Raw genomic sequence first — 18,096 nt, forward strand, 5'->3', positions numbered from 1 at the left:
GATAACCCAGAGATGTCCCTGGCATCAAGAACTGAGAAAGTAGGGAGAAAAACATTCAGTGGGATCATGAGAGAAGGCCTATTTATGAAGGCACAAGAGTGCACTACGTACCTTGTGAAGTCCCCGACAGTTGAGGAGGGCAACTAGGTGATGGAAATTGCTTTCTGTAATGTTCAAAGTGCTCTGGATGGACAAGATGTTCTTCTGCAATTCAGAAAATATGTGAGGAAATAACCCAGGAGTTCTGGCTCGGAGCCCTTCCTCTTCCTTCTCCCCAACCCACTGTAGGAACTTAGGAAGCTGCCTTATACGGAGTCAGACCATTGGTCCATCTAGCTCCACATTGTCTACACTGACTGGCAGCAGGTCTCCAGGGTTACAGGTGGGAGTCTCTCTCAGCCCTACCTGGAGATTACAGGAAGTGAACTTGGGACCTTCTGCCTGCAAGCATGCAGATGCTCTACCACTGAACAGTGGCTCCATCCCCGAAGGGGGATATCTTACAGTGCTCATATGTAGTCTCCCATTCAAATGCAAATCAAGGCAAATCCTGCTTAGCAAAGGGGACAATTCATGCTTGCTACCACAAGACCAGCTCTCCTCCCAGATCTCTTATTCCAGGAGGTTTTTCACACATAGCTCTATGCCCCGGGATATCTGAAGAGCGAATCTGCTTTGCAGAAGATTTGAGGCATTTTAATTCAAGGGATTAGATAGACAATTCGCATAGCCACCAGCACATCCTTTGCATAGCCATCGGCACCTCCATCAACACCTTTAGAGAAAGCAGAAGCCCCAGAATTTTTTTCAAAAGCTGCTGGAAATAGAGGATTTTTTTTACCCCGGACATAACTTGGGCTAAGCCAGAATTCGCAGCCTGCCTTTGGAGAAAAACAAAGCCCTGTCTGTCCTGGTCCCTGATAGCCCGCAGGGAGGTCGGGTTAAATCCAGCGAATATGTGGACCATCAGGAGTGGGTTTGGGGGTGGGGTGGGGTGGGGTGGGGTGGGGTGGGGAAGCCCTGTCTGTAAAACCGCCAGGAGTTCCCAAACCTGGGTTCCCAGATGCAGCTGAACTACAACTCCAAAACGGCCCGAGACCATTGTGGCTGAGGATGATGGGAGTTGTAGTCTGACAACATCTGGGGGCCCAAAGCTGGGACCGCCCCCCTCCCTCTGTTTTGCCATGCTGGAGAACTCAGAGTCCAAGCTCCTGTCATCTTTTTTGGAGCATCCCTACTGACCTCAGCTGCTGGGAACTGTGGGATGGCTTGTCTCTCCAGTCCGTACAGCTGCGAATGAATGTTGGACAGTGCCCTCTGGCACATGGTGAGCCTCTGTTGAAACGGCAAGCAGGGTTACGGGAGAGAAATGCAAAGCAGGTGGGCTTAGAAAGCTACGAACTAACAGCAGACAGAATTCGCAAGGGCCCTGATATCCACCGCCACACAAAGAAGGGCTTGTGGGCTGAATTCTCTTTGCACAAAGGGAGGGAGACTGAAGTCTCAAGGACATCTTCAAATGGCAGGATTAAAAAGAACCCCTTTTAAGATTTTCTTCTGCCTTCCAGTCTGTGGCGGGGCTGCCAACCATGTAGTTAGGCTGGCTGTAAAGGCCTAGGGGCAGCAGGACTGCGGCTATTTTACAATTGTGTTATTGTGTCAAGAGATAGACCTGGTGTTGGCCGTACAAGTCAGAATCCCCAGAATCCCATTTTTGGGGAGAGCAAGTTTCTAGTCCCTATAGCTGTGATGATACCCTGAACATCTGTGGGCAGTGCCCAGAGAAATGGCAAAAGTCAGATCCCGCCCCCGCCCCCCCGGGGTGGGGAGAAGGAGATGAGCCCCATCAGGTCAGGGCTTCGGGGTTTGTCTGTGCTTGTCATTGGCCTTTTTTCCTGACAAACAAAAGCAGAATAAAACTCACACCAGTGTACGGAGGGCTTAGGTGGCTTGTGTTCACATGGGCTGTGGCCTTTCCCATGCTGCAGTGGTGGCCCCCACCCACCCCAGGAGTGGCGGTGGTTCACCCCACCTCGGCAGTAGCAACTCCCCCCCACCCACTGCCTTAGCAGCAGCTTGCTCCATGTGCTGCTCCTGGAACGTTCAGTGCTCTCATCACTTCCTTTGGGGTGAGGGTGGGTGGGAGGGGGATGCTCCCTCTCTCTTGCTCTCAGCCTCCCCAGCCCCAGGAGTGGCGTTTGCACAGAATCACCCTCCTGTTCACATACTCCCTCTAAGAGTAAAGAGTAAAGCCTACCTGCTGGAAAGGGTTAAAGATGTCTTGGCTGCAGGTTAAGTAGTATTGCAGGATTTCTACAGGGTTAAGCGGGAAAGAAAAATAAATCAGACCACTGGGGTCAACTAGGCTGACATCAGGCCTCCATCTCTCTCCCTAGGGTTTTTTCTTCTTCCTTTTTTTGCATGTTGCCACCTAGATTATTATTATTATTTTTATTTTTGCATTTTATATCCCACTCTTCCTTCAAGGTTGCCCAGAGCGGTGTACTACATACTTAGGTTTCTCCTCACAACAACCCTGTGAAGTAGGTTAGGCTGCGAGAGAAGTGACTGGCCCAGAGTCACCCAGCAAGTATCATGGCTGAATGGGGATTTGAACTTGGGTCTCCCGGGTCCTAGTCCAGCTCTCTAACCACTACATCACACTGGCTCAGTGGTCTGAATTAGTGGTCTTCACTATTTTTCAGGTGGGGGCCACTTTGGCAAAAAACAACAACAACAACAAACACCCTTCGGTGTGAGAGCCATTTCCTACTGCAGTGACCTCCGAGCAGTGCAGCACTTCCCCTGGGGCTGGGGTGGGGTGGGCTTAAAGAGAAACAGAGCCCTGTCAAGCCCAGCACCACTTTAGAAGGTGTACCTAGACGGGTGGGAAGCAGAGTCCTTCCCAGCGCTTTCCCCATAGAGCTCTATAGGGAAAGTGCTGGGAACGACTACAGTTCCCAGTGCTCCATACGCTCCATCCAAGATTAGTGATGTGCACAGACCGGTCCGGAGGCCATTCTACAGGCCTCCGGACCGGTCCGGACATGGGCGGTTCGGGTGGACTGGGGTGGGGGTTCCTTTAAGGGCAGGGGGAGGGTGTACTTACCCCTCCCGCCACTTTCCCCCCTCCGGCGCACCTTTTTTAGTTAGCAATTGGGGTGGCAGGATACCTCCCTGCTGCCCCTTCCCCCGCTCGGCTGCAAAAGGCTTCAGGAAGCCTTTTGCGCGTGCACACATCGCGCGCGCAGCCACACACGGACCGGGCCGCGGCGGTGATGAGGAAGGCCGCCGGGGGGCAGAGGGAACCTGCGTGGACCCCACCCCCACGGCTTCAGCAAGCCCCCCAAAGGGGCTAAAGGTACTTATCATCTAATTTAATTTTTAAAAAACCGAAAACCCAAAAATTCGTGGACCGGTCTGGGACCGGGCCGGGTTCAATAGTGGACCGGACTGAACTGGCCCAGTTCCGTGCACACCCCTACTGGCAACCCTTCCATAAGGCAAGGCAAGGCGGTCACCCCAGGCAGTAGATTATTGGGACACCGGCAGCAGGGCACCGAGACAGCCCCTGCTGCCGCCGCCATCAGAGCAGCCCTGACCCTTGCAAAGTTTTGCAAGGAGTGCATCTACTCACACTCCTTGAACAGCTAGGAAGAAGCACGAGGAGAGGGGAGGAGGCTGCTGGCACTCTTTCATCCTCTCTGCCTCCTGCACCACTGACCACTTTCAAAGATTGCAAAGGCCAGTTCTAAAAGGGGCAGGTTCTAAAAGGGGCAAGGTGAAGCTGCAGAAATCATCAGGTGAAGATTTTTCAGAGGAAGGAGAGAAACATGATCCCCAGCTGACATCTGCCCATCTGGGGGGTGGAGGGGATAAAAGTACGGCTAAAGGGCCCGTGCAAAGGTTGACGACTTTAAGCCCCAGGTGCAAATCCAACATGCTTGATCACTGGGTCGCGGCAGTTCCCGTCCTACCTGGGCTGAGTCCAGTCCTGGCTTGGGTTGTGTTCATCACATAGCCATCTGGCTCAAAGCAGAAATCGCTCAGTCCCTGAAGGAAGGGGAGGGGGCGGAAACAAATGTCTCTTTTACTGCATTCAGTTGCTGGTGGCCTCTCGGCAAAAGTGAACAACCACAGAAAGCGCTTGGGGAGCAGTGGGTTGCTCTGATAGGCATCACAGCAGATGGCTCCAAGGGTGTGGGGCAGCAGCTTATATCTGTGGGCATGGACTGGGGTGTGTATTGTATGGAGAGCTCAAAAAAAGATCTCACAAGATCTCCAGCCATGGGACGAAGAGAGTGCAGAGAGTACCACCTAGGCAATTGCTATTCCAGTCCAAGTCTCTTCTGGGTGCTTTCCAGATTAGACCCTGAAACGGGGTCAGGACGAATCTCTGAAGTGTGCTTCCACACTTCCTGTGTTGTGACACCACAGTCCCTACGCTGACAGCAGGGTGCTGTTAATATTTCCAATGCCTTGTTTCGAATTTAATCGCTGCGATATAGAGCTAGGACGTCATATATCCCGCGTAAGAAAGTTGCTGTTTTTTGGCTTGTTCGTTTCCGTGAGACTGCTCCCCCTGCTGTTTACGTTTCAAATGAGACTTGTCTGAATGGAGGCCTTTTGCTGCTGTTGAGCAGCTGGTTTGGAGAGCACCCTGGAGGCTCACACCTGAAGCAGAACAGCACCTGGCTCTTCCCTGCTTTGGCCCATGAGGCATTAAAGGTGCTCTGAAGCTCTGTGAGGATGGCAGCCTTTAGGCAGCTGTCAAAGGGCCCCGGTTCTTTGGTGAATAGTGCTTTGAAGCTTTCCCAGATAGCAGGCTTTATCACAGATTTACTTTGAGGCTTTACTATGAGTTCAAAGTTGCCCCAAAAACCTGACACAAAAAGTGATTATTTTAAACACCAGATATGAATTGGGCTATGCTCCAATGCACAATGAAAAACACAAATTGTGTGTGACGCTCTCCCTGATAGCTCGCAGGGATTTTAGGGTATATTTGGCCGATATGTGAATGCACACCCTCCATTCCGGAGGAGGTGCAAACTAAAAGTCCTGTGTGAAAAACTTCTTGGAGTTGAGAGGAGAATGATGTGAGTTGCTTTTCAATTGGTTACATCATGGTAGAGGGAAAGATCGGATGTAAAATTTGGGGGCTGGATGGACCACGGCAGGATCATGCCTCACTGTAAGAGCTAAGGAACTGGGGATGGGATGGGGAAAGAAGAAGTTAAAACTGTATTTTTAAAAGTTATAAACTAGCTTGAGAACCTGGTGGTCAAAAAGCAGGATATAAGGAAGAGGGCATGGGCTCTGGCGTAGATCTTGTGGGAGAACACTGGGGACTTGAGCTGGACTAATGGGGAAGAGGCTGCCGTTCAGAACAGAGGGGCCTCCGGCCGGCTGCCCATGGATGGGATAAGTGTTTAAAGCCTGTTCCTACAAGGAGGAGAACTGAGAACATTAATCAAGGCAGCTAGAAAGTACATGGAACTTCCTCTCTTTCCCCTAGAGGCTCTGTGTAATGCCCGCTAATTAAAAGCAACACTAAGAGGGAAGTGTGTGTGTGTAGGTGTAGGTAGGGTAGTGAGGAAACCCCCCCCCCCCAACTTTGCTTGGAAATGCCAGCAATTAAATTACTGTGCTCCAGAGAGCACGAGAAGGGAGAGACTCCCCAGCAAGGCCACCCAGCTGGCCCCGTTTGATTGATGCCCCTTAATTCTGATACCCCAGGGTTGCCATCTCTTTTCCAGTTAGAGGCTCCTGAGCCTTAGGAAGCTGATTTTGCAACCACCTTATGGTCAAAAATGCACAACATGGTTGGAATGGAAGCCATTGACATTCTGAAGGCTGGGAGGGCCCGGGGACTGAAAGACAGGACAGAAATGTTCCTAACCAATGTGTTGTAAGACACAAGACCTCTCCCTTGAAAAAATAGGCAACAACATTATGACTGCCCCAGGGCTGGCTCAAGGTTTTTGCTACTCTAAGGAGGGCATTTTTATGTCATCAGAACAGATGGGGTGGGACTCCCTGCAAGATCAGAGGATTTTGTGGTGTGCTCTAAGCTCACAAATGCTCCAGCTGTCGCCATTTACGAAGGATGGTCCCTATTTTGTGTCACCTGCCACTGGAAAAATCACTGTCCTTATTTTGTCCCTATTTTCACATTTTGGAGTAAATGCCCCAATTCTCCCCCCTCCCCCACCACCAACATATGAATTGCTTAACCTGTCATTTTTCAATGAATTGCTTAACCTGTCATTTTTCAATTCCTGCTCCAGGATCTCTAGAAATGTCTGAGAAGGGGTGAGTAGTATCTTGTCTCTAGTGCACATGCGTATGAAAATGCTTGCCCATTAACAATAAGGCACAGTAACAGTAAAGCATAATTTCAATCATGATATTGTCAGAAAAGTATGCGTTCCTTATATCTTTAGCGGTGAGAACAGATACCATCTTGGCCTTGAACAGGTTGAGGACAAGTGGTTCAGAATCAATGAACGGAGCATGCAGCCACCGGGCCTTCAGGAATGCCAAATTAAGGGGTGCGGAGAGAGCTCCGGCAGTGATGTGTGGTATGAAGAGAGGGAGGGTTGTGTACATCCTGGAGTACTAGGATGAAGGTCCCTGTTTCCATCTGTGAAATACTGAAGGGTACAATCTCATTTAGGGAGCAGGTCATAACAGGCTCAGGTTCCCTTTGAATGGTTGTGACCCAGGTAGCTACATAGGTTATTTGTGGGGCCAGGGTGGTCCTAGACCAGGCCTGCTCAACTTAGGCCCCCCAGATGTTTTTGGACTACACCTCCCATAATCCCCAGCCACAGTAGCCAATAGCCAAGGATTATGGGAGTTGTAGGCCAACATCTGCAGGAGGGCCGAAGTTGAGCAGGCCTGTCCTAGACAGACTGTCCTCCCCACAACATCCCTCTCTCCCTTCCACCAAACTCAGGCTAGGGCTTCATTAGCCAGGTTCTGCATATACCTTTCAAGACTGCACACCCCGCCCCCAAGTCCCTTACTCACCACAGCCACTGCTGTCTCAAGCCCCATGGAGCCCCAGCTCAGGGTGAGTACTAGGAAACTCATCACAGTCATTCTGTTGGAAGAAGAGAGAAAGAAAGGCACTCACACAGGCACAGAACCCCCTTGCCTTCAAGGTGGGAGCTTTTTCTTTTCCCCCTGAAAGAAGCTTCTGCTTTCTTTCTGGGCCCAATTCAAAGTGTTGGTTATGGCCTTTAAAACCATAACCATAAATGGTTTGGAACCAGGATATTTGAAGGACCATTTAGGCCAGGGGTCCCCAACCGTGATGGCAGCTTCCTATGTGCCTGTGTTGTTGGACTGCAACTCCCACCATCCCCACCCACGATAGTTCCACAGCCTCTGGGAACTCAAGATTGAGAACCCTGGGCCCAGGCCCATCCACGGAAGTCATCTATGGAGGCCTTTCTCAAAATAGCCCCTATTTCAGAGCTGAGGCAAACGGTGGGAGAGCCTTCTCTGTCGTACAATCCCTGCCCCTCAGAGAAATGCAGTTGTTTTTCTTTTAGATGACAAGTTAAAACATTTCTTTTCTCTTGGGCACTTTTCTGAGGGCTGCTGTCTACTCGTTGCTCTGCTTCTTGGGTTTGGTTTGTGAAGAAATGCATTGTACTGGAGTTTTAAAATATATATTTTTTTCATGTTAAGTTGACGTTCTGTGCTTTTATGATCTTATGTAAGCCGCCCTGGGCACTGAAGACTGGTTAGGTGGGGGATACATGTTTAAAATAAATACATATCTGTCTTTATACTTAAAACAGTGGCATGACAGGCAGAGGTAGCTTCCCCCATCTTTGCACCTCTTTGCAGGAGTCAGATTTAGTGTTTTACACCTGAAGCTCCCGCAATTAACGCTTCTGTGTGCAGCTCTCTTTAAAGGTAGCTACATTTGGAATTCAAAATTCCACTGAGTAAAAATCAAACTATAACCCACAGGCATATTGTTTATTCTTTCAGATAAATTAGTTTTCTCTGCACCATAAAGATTTTCCTGAATCGTCTGATGGTGCAATAATGCTTAACAAGAGGGCAGGGGCGGCCCTTTCATGAGGTGAGGTGAGGAGGTTGCCTCAGGTGGCAGATTGTTGGGGCACCAGCAGGGTGGCAAGATGCCCCCCGCCACTGCCATTAGAGCAGCTCCCCATGATCAAGCCGATCTAAGGAGCGCCTGTCCTCACACACCTTGCAAAGCTTGCAGGAAACACCAGGAGAGAAGATGAGGCTGCTGGCAACCTTCCCTCCTCCCTGTTCCCAGTGCCTCTGTGATGGTTGGTTTGGAAATGGGCTGGCTCCCACTGGGGCAGCATTTGGTGCTTCACCCCAGGCACCACAACACCTTGCGGAGTCCCTGAAAGAAGGCTAATTGTATAGATTTGCTCCCATCTCACGCTTTCCCCTTGAATGACTCCCCCAATGCTGCAGTGCCATGACGTGCCCACCAGATGGCGCACTCACACGATTACCAGCCACTTGATCTGCTTCGCCAGCCCCAGCAAGGTGAAGAGACAGATGATGAGGTCCAGCAGCAGTAGCAAAATGTAGGCCAGCCACCTGGGGGGTGCCAGAGAGCAAGGGAGTGAGGAAGGTGCATCCCGTCCACTTCGTCCACTTCCAACCCTTCAGTGTTCCTTCCATCATCACCGGACACTTTTGCATAACAACAATTCATGCCTCGTTTGCTTCTACCATGTTACAAGTTCCTGCTTCTTTCCCTCCCTCCACCATCTCTGCATGCATCCATCAACCTCTCAATCAACAAGATTTCTGACCCCCATCCACCCCGTACACTGAATGTGAATTAGCCCCCCCCACACACACACACCCCGCCATGATCAAGAACTGCAGCTGGGCAAGGGTCACTTGCTATTAAGTTTGCCCCCTGATAACTGAGCAAAGAGGTACCTTTTAAAGTGGTGGCTTTCTTTTATTTAGCTGGGGGAGAGCAAGTATCCCTATCTGGCCCCAGCACAGCATCCCTCCAGTGGCTTTGCTGGTGTCTCCCTTATGCTTCTTTTCAAGATTATGAGCCCTTTTGGGACAGGGAACCATCTTATTTATTGTTTTTCTTTGTAAACCGCTTTGAGGATTTTTGTATATAAAGTGATACATAAATATTCATAGTAGTAGTAAGTTTACTTCTTCTACACCTGGTTGCCCAACTCTTTCTCCTTCCCCTCCAGTCACACATGCACACATCAGTGGTGTGACAGGCATCCCGGTCCTACACATGCTTATGCAAGAGTAAGTCCTATTCACTCTCATGCAAAATCTTTCCCGCAGCGCTGCCCCCTGCTGGCTCTTGGGCCTGGTACAGCAGGTTCTCCTCTCTCCATCTCTTGGCATGTCTCTTCTTGGGCTGTATCAGGGCTGCACAATTCCAGCCCTCCTGCAGATGTGTTGGACTACAATGCCCATCATCCCTACAATTGGCCACTGTGGCTGAGGATGCTGGGAGCGGTAGTCCAAAACCAGGTGAAGGGCTGGAGTTCTGGGTTACGTCCCCCTCTCCATCCTTCTATTCCCACACGAGTCCTTTCTTTCAGTCAGTCCCCACACACTCCTTCATCCTGACGCCTTCCCCCACTCATGTCCTCCCCGACTCTGCCTCACCTGTAGTCTTCCAGGTAGCCGACTTGTTCTGCCAGGACGCTGGGCCCGCCACGTGCCTCCTCCCAGAAAGGGACACCATCCAGGGACTGTGCCACGGCTTCAGCCTGGCGACGCGTGTTCCGGACCACGGTCACCAGGTCAGTCCGTGGCGACAGGATCTCCTCCAGCTGGGTCAGCTCCCCCCGTACAGTTGCTGAAAGGAGCTCCACTGTCTCTGAGACCTGTGAGGAGCAAGGGGAGGTCACAAAGCAGCCGGAGGAAGGAAGGCAGGGTTGCAGCATAGATGTGTGCATTTTATTCATTGACATTACTGTCGGTTGGAGTTCACTGGGACAGCCGGGGACAGGCAGGCGGGGGGATGGCTGTCCATGAATGGTTTCTAATCAAAGGTCATTGTGGCAGGGAATGATGGGAGCTGTAGTCCAACAACACTTGGGAACACAAGCTTGGGAACTCCTGGCCGACACTATGCCATGTCTCAAAACTTTCCATGTGTCCTGGCTACAGAGACAGAATACTGGGTTGGGTGGACTTTTGTTCTGACCCAGCAAGGTAATTCTTATGTTCTTAAGATGCTATGCAAACACGGAAGCCACACTGAGTAGGGAGCAGTGTTCCCTCTAACAGGGATTCCTAGATGTTGTTGACTACAACTCCCAGAATCGCCAGCTGCAATGGCTTTTGCTTGGGGATTCTGGGAGTTGTCGTCAACAACATCTGGGAATCCCTGTTAGAGGGAACAATGGTAGGAAGTGCTGCCAAGCTCTCCTTTGGCTTTTGAGATTTCAGCGGGCATACCACCCATGTATTTTCAAGTGATTTTCCAAATCCACAAGTCTAGACATTTTTCTTTTTCTAGTCATGTGTGTTAGCATGACCTGGATGCAACTGTACTTTAAATATGTTGGAATGTGCCAGCATTTTATCAGCTAAGCACTAATTGTGTACAGTGCACATGCTAGCCAAATTCCATTCACACATGACACAACCTAGAGATCAAACTACACATTAAGTTGAATCGAATGTTGTTTGGCCCTCCATATTTGCTTTTTAAACATTACATAGCAGCCATGGGAGGATCCAGTCAAGACTGGGACTGCAGTATGCAGGGAGGAAACATTTAATCCTTTCCTGCCAGCCATGGTCCCAATGAAAATAATGTCCTGAAGCCACTATTAGCGCCAATATCAGCTTCAGGGGTGTGATTTTTTGGCAGGAACTCGCCGCGGCCAACTCACTGCCGGTCAATTGGACGCGGCCAACTCTCCGCAGGGACAACACGCCTCAGGGAACAACCCAACTCCCCCCCCCCCGACAAGCCCGTCCTGTCACTTTGGCTTTCGATCCGGAGGGGACAAGCAGGAGGGAGGCGAGAGGAAGCAAAATTTCCACCTACCACCCACCAAAGCTTGTTTTTCACGTTCTGTAGTGGAAGGAAGAATCTCTTTTCATTCCTACCTGTGGGCTTGTGCCTCATGAGAAGTGAAATGTCAGGTGCAAAGCCTGCACCAGAGCTTGAGAGCAGGCGAGCTGCCATTTTCCTCCTCATATTGCCCCTTTGAGGGTCTCCCCAAAGCAGCAGCAGACCTTGCTGCTGAGTTCTCTGATTAAAGCAGACTACCTCACGTGTATCCCAGAGATATTAACAGAACACTTGGGGGAATCTGGTGTGTAGTTGAATTTTGAATTGTTTAGCAAAATTCTTAGGAGGAGATTTCCTGGCCAAGGTGTGTGTGCTTGTTGTATTGTTGTTTTTAAATTCTCTGCAGGAAAGTACAACTCACTGCACCCTATGGCCCAGCATAAAACTGCTTACATGGCAGAGAAGATATCAAGATGCCACGCCAATCACTCTGCAGGATTGTACAGACTGTTAGGCTTTTATCTATTAATTTATTTTTGCATGAACAAGAGACTGGGCTGTAGTCTGGGCTGCATTATCTGCATGTTGAAGACTGGCATATCTCCTAGCATCCTCCCCATATAGAACACAGCCTCTTGTTGAACACCTTGGGGTTTCATGCAATTGTCAAAACATGTGTGTATTTGGTGTGGTGTTAAGACTGTCTAAGAATCTCTCTGCATTCCTACATGTGAGGTTGTGCCTCATGAGAACTGAAATGTCTGGTGCGGATCAATTTCCCCTCTCTGTTTCTGGGCCCAGCCCTGTAGAACTTCCAGAGCTTGGATAAGTGTATACATGCTCAGGCTTCTAGATGTCTGCAAGTCTACAGTATTTGTTACTGACTCTGGAGCACTATTATGACCAGAATGCCATATTGGATCAAAATAGCCCCTTTTTCATATTTGTCACCAGTTTGAACTATTTATCCCCCAAGTGTTCTGTTAATATCCCTGGGATACACGTGAGGTAGTCTGCTTTAATCAGAGAACTCAGCAACAAGGTCTGCTGCTGCTTTGGGGAGACCCGCAGAGGGCCAATATGAGGAGAGAGAGCTGGTCCTATCGGAGGAGAGCTGGTCTTGTGGTAGCAAGCATGACTTGTCCCCATAGCTAAGCAGGGTCTGCCCTGGTTGCATATGAATGAGAGACTTGATGTGTGAGCACTGCAAGATATTCCCCTCAGGGGATGAAGCCGCTCTGGGAAGAGTAGAAGGTTCCAAGTTCCCTCTCTGGCTTCTCCAAGATAGGGCTGAGAGAGATTCCTGCCTGCAACACTGGAGAAGCCGCTGCCAGTCTGTGAAGACAATACTGAGCTAGATAGACCAATGGTCTGACTCAGTATATGGCAGTTTCCTATGTTCCTATGAGGAGGAAAATAGCAGCTCGCCTGCTCTCAAGCTCTGGTGCAGGCTTCGCACCTGACATTTCACTTCTCATGAGGCACAAGCCCACAGGTAGGAATGCAGAGAGATTCTTCCTTCCACTGCAGAACGTGAAAGACATGCTTTGGTGGGTGGTAGGTGGAAATTTAGCTTCCTCTTGCCTCCCACCTGCTCGTCCCCTCCAAATCAAAAGCCAAAGTGACAGGACAGGCTTGCGGGGTGGTGGTGGGGAGAGTTGGGTTGTTCCCTGCGGTGAGTTGTCCCTGTGGCGAGTTGGCCGTGTCAAATTGACCGGCAGCGAGTTGGCCACGGCAAATTGTCCCATTCCCTACGGCAGCATAGTGGGGAAAGGTATAAATGCTCCTACCTCCATGCCGCAATCCGATTCCTGACTGCCCTCCTGATGATTGCTATTTAACTTTTAAAAAACAAATGTGGAGGGTCAGATTATGTGCTTAATATCATGTGTCATTTGTCCCCTGGTCTATGCCTAGTACTCAAACAGTGCTTTCAGACTTTCCCCAGGAATTCCTGGGCTTCTTCGGGAGCTTTTCAGGAGCTTCCTCAATGAGCAAATAAGTAAAGCATTCCCTGCTAACTGAGCAAAGAGGCACCTTTCAAAGTGGTGGTTTTCTTATATTTAGCAGGGGGAGAACAACTGGCCCTATCCAACCACAGCAGAGTGTCCTTCCAGTGTGGTTGTTGCTGGTGTCTTACTTTGTGTTTCTTTTTAGAGTGTGAGCTTTTGGGGGACAGGGAATGATCTTATTTCTTTTTCTATGTAAACTACTTTGAAAACTGTTTTGCTGAAAAGTGGTATAATAATAATAAATTGTTAATAGGGCTGGATGGACAAGCTTTCTTGACATACAACTACTCATCTTCCCTGCACAGTACAGCCAGAAGAAAATGTTCTGGAGAGCGCTCTCAGTTCACACAACATGAGGCCAAGCAGGTCTGGAAAATGCTTTACATGGGGTGATTGTGTGCCCTAAACTATGTCCCAGAATCCTCTACAGTGCCCGGATTTTGTGGTTGGCAACCATGCTGAAGTTCCTGGGCAGAGAAGTTGCTGTGGAAAGTTGTCTGGAAGGTAGAAAGCGTGAAAACCAAAGCACATACAACATTAGCGCACAGTAGCAATGCAAACCTTTGCACAGCAGGCTACTCACACAACAAACAGATGCACTCACACTGCCTGGAGATATCTGCTCAAGTTCAGCTATCAGTGTGACATGCCCTTGGTGTAATGTGCATAGTGACCATGACTTCCACACAGCAAGCTTGATCCCTCCAGATAGTGCACACAATATTCATTTTCATTCACATGCACCCCATGCATGCTAGCCCTTGCAACACATTCATTCACGATGCAGCATTGTGTTAGACACATTTGCGACATCTACATTCTGGCTCCATGAAAGTTCCATGCCAAGTGCACACATCCCTGGAAGACAGAAAAGTGAGTCAAGGGTAGGATTGCCAACCGTGACTGAAATTATTGCCTCCCCGCCCTTTCCCCACATGCAATATTTCCAATACTTTTCACAATATCAAGCAATTTACAGTCTCCAAGATTGCTTTTAGCAGTGACCCGGGGATTGGTGCCAGTTCCTAGAGACTGTAGGCCAATTCTGGAGGTTGGCAGTCCTAGGACTCATGAGTCATTTATCTGGCCAGGAGTTGATTCTCAAGTAATTCCAGTCTCTGACTCACCTCTGGAATGTGTGAATGTAGCACAGATTAGAGTGAGGCCAGGGATTATAACCTCGTGAGAAATGACTGTATAAATAAGGCTTTAGCATTCACACACACACACTCACCAGAGTATCGATGGAGCTTAGCGTATGGTTGGCATTCATTAGTGAATATGTGACCTGGTACACGCCGTCGTTGGTCTCGCTGTTTCCATAGAAACCAATGCCAATCCCAGCACTATGTTGGAGAGAGAGAGAAAGAGAGAGAGAGATCAGAACTCAGGGATTGCAACTCTTATAGCCTTTCCCCCTGACCAATGTGCCCTCAGTGCTGCCTGGTCAGCAGTGTTCTTTCTAATTTTTTCATCTGTGTGTGGAATGAGTTTTGTTTTGGGTGGATGTATCAAGGCAGTGTATACGCATGTACATTCAGAGTGGGACTTCCCAATACAATCTGAGTGGGATCTAAAATTATGTTAAATCTTGGCTTTTTACCCAGGCTTTTTATATTCATTATTTATTTATTTATTTATTTATTTATTTATTAGAAACATTTGATATACCGCCCACTCCGAAGACTCCGGGCGGTGCACAAAAACATGCAAGCAAGACAACATTAAAAATTACATTCTAAATTAAAAACTAACAAAAAGCAAATAGGTAAACTACAGGGCAAAAGGTTATATGATTGTCTCTGCTGCTGCTCTTTGTACTTTGTATTGTTTTTATACTTGTGTTTTAAATTTTTTAATCAGATTTGTCTTATATTTTTAGCTTAATGTTTTAACTGTGTCATTTTTATAATCTTGTTTTTAAATTTTGCTGTAAACTGCCGTGGGATTGTTTTAATAAAAGGCGGTATATAAATTTAACAATAAAATTATCTGAGCAGACGTTAAAAAATGTGTTCATGCGCACGCCTTAGAGGGAACACTGCTCTGCACACTTGTACATGCGTTTGTGTGAATTACTGTCCCCGTGTACATTTTAAAGGTGAACGTGGATATAGGCCTTTCAAATGTATGGTACAGATAGGAAGTGTACTATACCTGCGTTTGCATAACATATGAATGACTGTAGCTGTGTACAGAACTGCAGCTGTGTACACACTGTACACTCATTGTACAAGGTTGAACATAACATGTAAATGGGCCTCACCCCTCTGACCTGCTAATTTTCTATATGGAGGCAATGTTACTGTGTGGAAGAGCATGCTATCCTATGAACCCACCCACCTGCAGTTTGAAAGGATATAATCAAGGCACAGGTCTGCCACCTTATTGAGAACAAGGCCCAAGGCTCAGAGCTCTCTTTAGGCCCAGCAGGGGAACCAGGGCTTCCATAAGAACAGCCTTGCTGGATCAGGCCCAAGGCCTATCTAGTCCAGCATCCTGTTTCACACAGTGGCCCACCAGATGCCAGCTCACTGCTCAGAGTTTCCAGCCTCCTCTTGTTCCAGTCTACAGTTATCAACTTTACAGTAAAAAAACAAAACAACCCCCCGAACTAAATAGTCGGATGCTGCAGAAGATGTCTTGCCTAACAGATGCTGGATGAAGTGATACCCCTTCCCAGACGCTCACTTGGGCACCCTGTAGATAATAATATCTGGAGAGTAGCCAAATTCAGTCCAGATACCCTTTTCCTCCTCCCTAGCCACACCCACTTCAGGTTTTCAAGGGGCCTTAGGCTTTTTTAATCAAAGAGGGTGGGTTGTGGATGCTGAGGGAATACCCCAGAGTCCTCTGTTCAGGTGACTCACACAAGTAAGGCAACCCATGTGATTCCAGAGGTTTATGTGCATATTTTTGATACTTGTTTCTTTCAACTGAGGGCCATAACAAGGCCCGTGAAGACCAAAAGGAAAGCAAAGGCAGGAAGTGCCTTTATTCAAATATTTTATTTGTTGTCTTGAACCTCCTCAGTGAGTGTCTTATTGGCCTCAGGGCTTCTGAAATGGAGCAGCATTCCTACTGCTGGGAATATGCATGCCTTGAAGGCAGATGTGAGAATGAATGCCTAGAATGGCAACCATTTTGTTCACTGCGAGTTCTGACAGCATATCCAGGTATTGAAAGATCAGGCAGGGGAGTGTAGAATCCAGAGGAGAGAGTTGTGGTATGCAAGGACAAGACAGTGGAGTTGAATCAGGAATATTAACAGTTTAATGAGACAGATATTATTTACAGAGAGGCAAGTGCAGTCTGCCTTCAGTGCTCTTGCTGCTGACTGTTTGTTAGCCCTGTCTGGAATAAAAGTAACTAAAGCACCATTCAAAAGCTGGCCTGGATCAATGAACGAATTAATCAAAAACACCACAGGGAGCGAAAATTCACCATGCCGCAAGCCTTTCCTTCTGCTTTGTTCTCCTTCCTCTGCCCAATCCCTGCCAGTTCTTGCTTTACAGTGACCCACAACTCAGGTCAGACTTAGGCCTTACCTACACTACAAAGATACATTGGGCTTATACCACTTTCTCTGTAATGGCTTCAAAGGATCTTGGGAACTATAGTTTGGTCAATTGCTGTCTCTAGACCCTGGCCCATCACAGAACTATAATCTTCAGGGATCCCTGGAAGAAGAAGTGATATTAAATTATTTTAGGTCTGTAGTATGGCTCAGCCCTTATGGTTGTGCTAGGCCTGACCTTCAAGGCTCTCTAATAGTTCAAATGACAACAGGGACACTTTATTTCAACCACTGGCTGACATCCTGACCAATGAAGCTTTGTGAGATGTGCCAGTGCTGTGGATGAATTCCACCCTAGTAGTCCCCACCTGTGGAAGTGGGGACTAATTTTAACAACCTCCCCTTTCCTTGGAAGTCCTTTATGTCACCCAAAAAGATGTCCCTGAGGGCTGCGCAACCATCAGGGACATATTTTGGGCTGACATAAAAGGCTTCCATGGGAAGAGGAAGCCATCAAATTCTCCCCCTCCTCACACAAATGCTGGTGCTGAGTTAGTCAATTGCATCTGCAGCACTGGTGCATCTCACAAAGTACTGGAGCTTCATTAGCCAGGATGTCAGCCTCTGTCTCACACCAAGCATCACTGCCTCCCCACCATTGCTGAAGGCTCTTCACCTGTGGTACATTATATTTATTTGTCATTATATTTATTTGTCATAGAGTGCAGGACGGGCTTTGTCATAGCCCGTCCTGCACTCGTTTCGAAAGCATGATGTGTATACTGACCAGTACAGTTTTCTTTTCAAAAGCATAACAATGTCCCATAGAACTGTAATCTCACAATGGATCTGGTTGTCCTTATTTGTAGAGCAGCTGTAAAACACTTTCAGCAACATTAGCTTTCTGGATAATAGGGCTGGGGTGATGGAGGGAAAGTGGTGCACATGTACGTGCATTTACATGCAAGTGCACTAGACATGCAAGCGACACATTGCATTCTTCTTGCCTTCATTCTACAGATCCAGGAATGGGGGACAGTTGAAACCTGAAGAACCATAGTGTGGCTGTGTGCATTCTAATACAAAATTCAAACCTGGATACAGACTCTCTCAAATGCATGTTCTAGATAGGAAGTGTACTGCTGTACGTGCATTCAACATAACATGTGAATAGGAACATAGGAAGCTACCATATATTGAGTAAGACCATTGGTCTCTCTAGCTCACACTGGCAGTGGCGTCTCCAAGGTTGCAGGCAGGAATCTCTTTCAGCCCTATCTTGGAGATGCTGCCAGGGAGGGAACTTGGAACCTTCTGCTCTTTCCAGAGCACCTCCATCCCCTGAGGGGGATATCTTACAGTTAGGGCCGGATTAAGCTAGTGTGGGGCCTGTAGCATATGTTATGAAGGGGCCCCAAATTTAAAAAATGCACATAAATATTGAAACATAAATTATTTACTTGCATAGTAAAGTAATTCAATTATTTCATTTGCCTAGTGCGCCCCCACCAACCGCCCCATGCCTCCACTCAGCTGAGCCA

The 18,096-nt window shown here is 48.3% G+C and overlaps 1 protein-coding gene across 2 annotated transcripts in view; it reads right to left on the reverse strand.

Annotated features, from left to right (window-relative positions):
* Window positions 1–18,096, reverse strand: part of TTYH1 (tweety family member 1) — a 110,367-nt gene that overhangs the window by 21,794 nt on the left and 70,477 nt on the right. For both annotated transcript variants that reach the window (XM_053265871.1, XM_053265872.1), the window contains exons 3-10: window positions 14,273–14,384; window positions 9,664–9,884; window positions 8,509–8,604; window positions 7,036–7,108; window positions 3,978–4,053; window positions 2,258–2,313; window positions 1,243–1,335; window positions 112–204 (exon numbers count right to left, since the gene is read on the reverse strand). In XM_053265871.1, coding sequence (XP_053121846.1) covers window positions 112–204; window positions 1,243–1,335; window positions 2,258–2,313; window positions 3,978–4,053; window positions 7,036–7,108; window positions 8,509–8,604; window positions 9,664–9,884; window positions 14,273–14,384 — 820 coding nt within the window. The remainder of the gene's footprint in view (window positions 1–111; window positions 205–1,242; window positions 1,336–2,257; window positions 2,314–3,977; window positions 4,054–7,035; window positions 7,109–8,508; window positions 8,605–9,663; window positions 9,885–14,272; window positions 14,385–18,096) is intronic.

This window comes from Hemicordylus capensis, chromosome 6 (assembly GCF_027244095.1).
Source record: "Hemicordylus capensis ecotype Gifberg chromosome 6, rHemCap1.1.pri, whole genome shotgun sequence".
NCBI lineage: Eukaryota > Metazoa > Chordata > Lepidosauria > Squamata > Cordylidae > Hemicordylus > Hemicordylus capensis.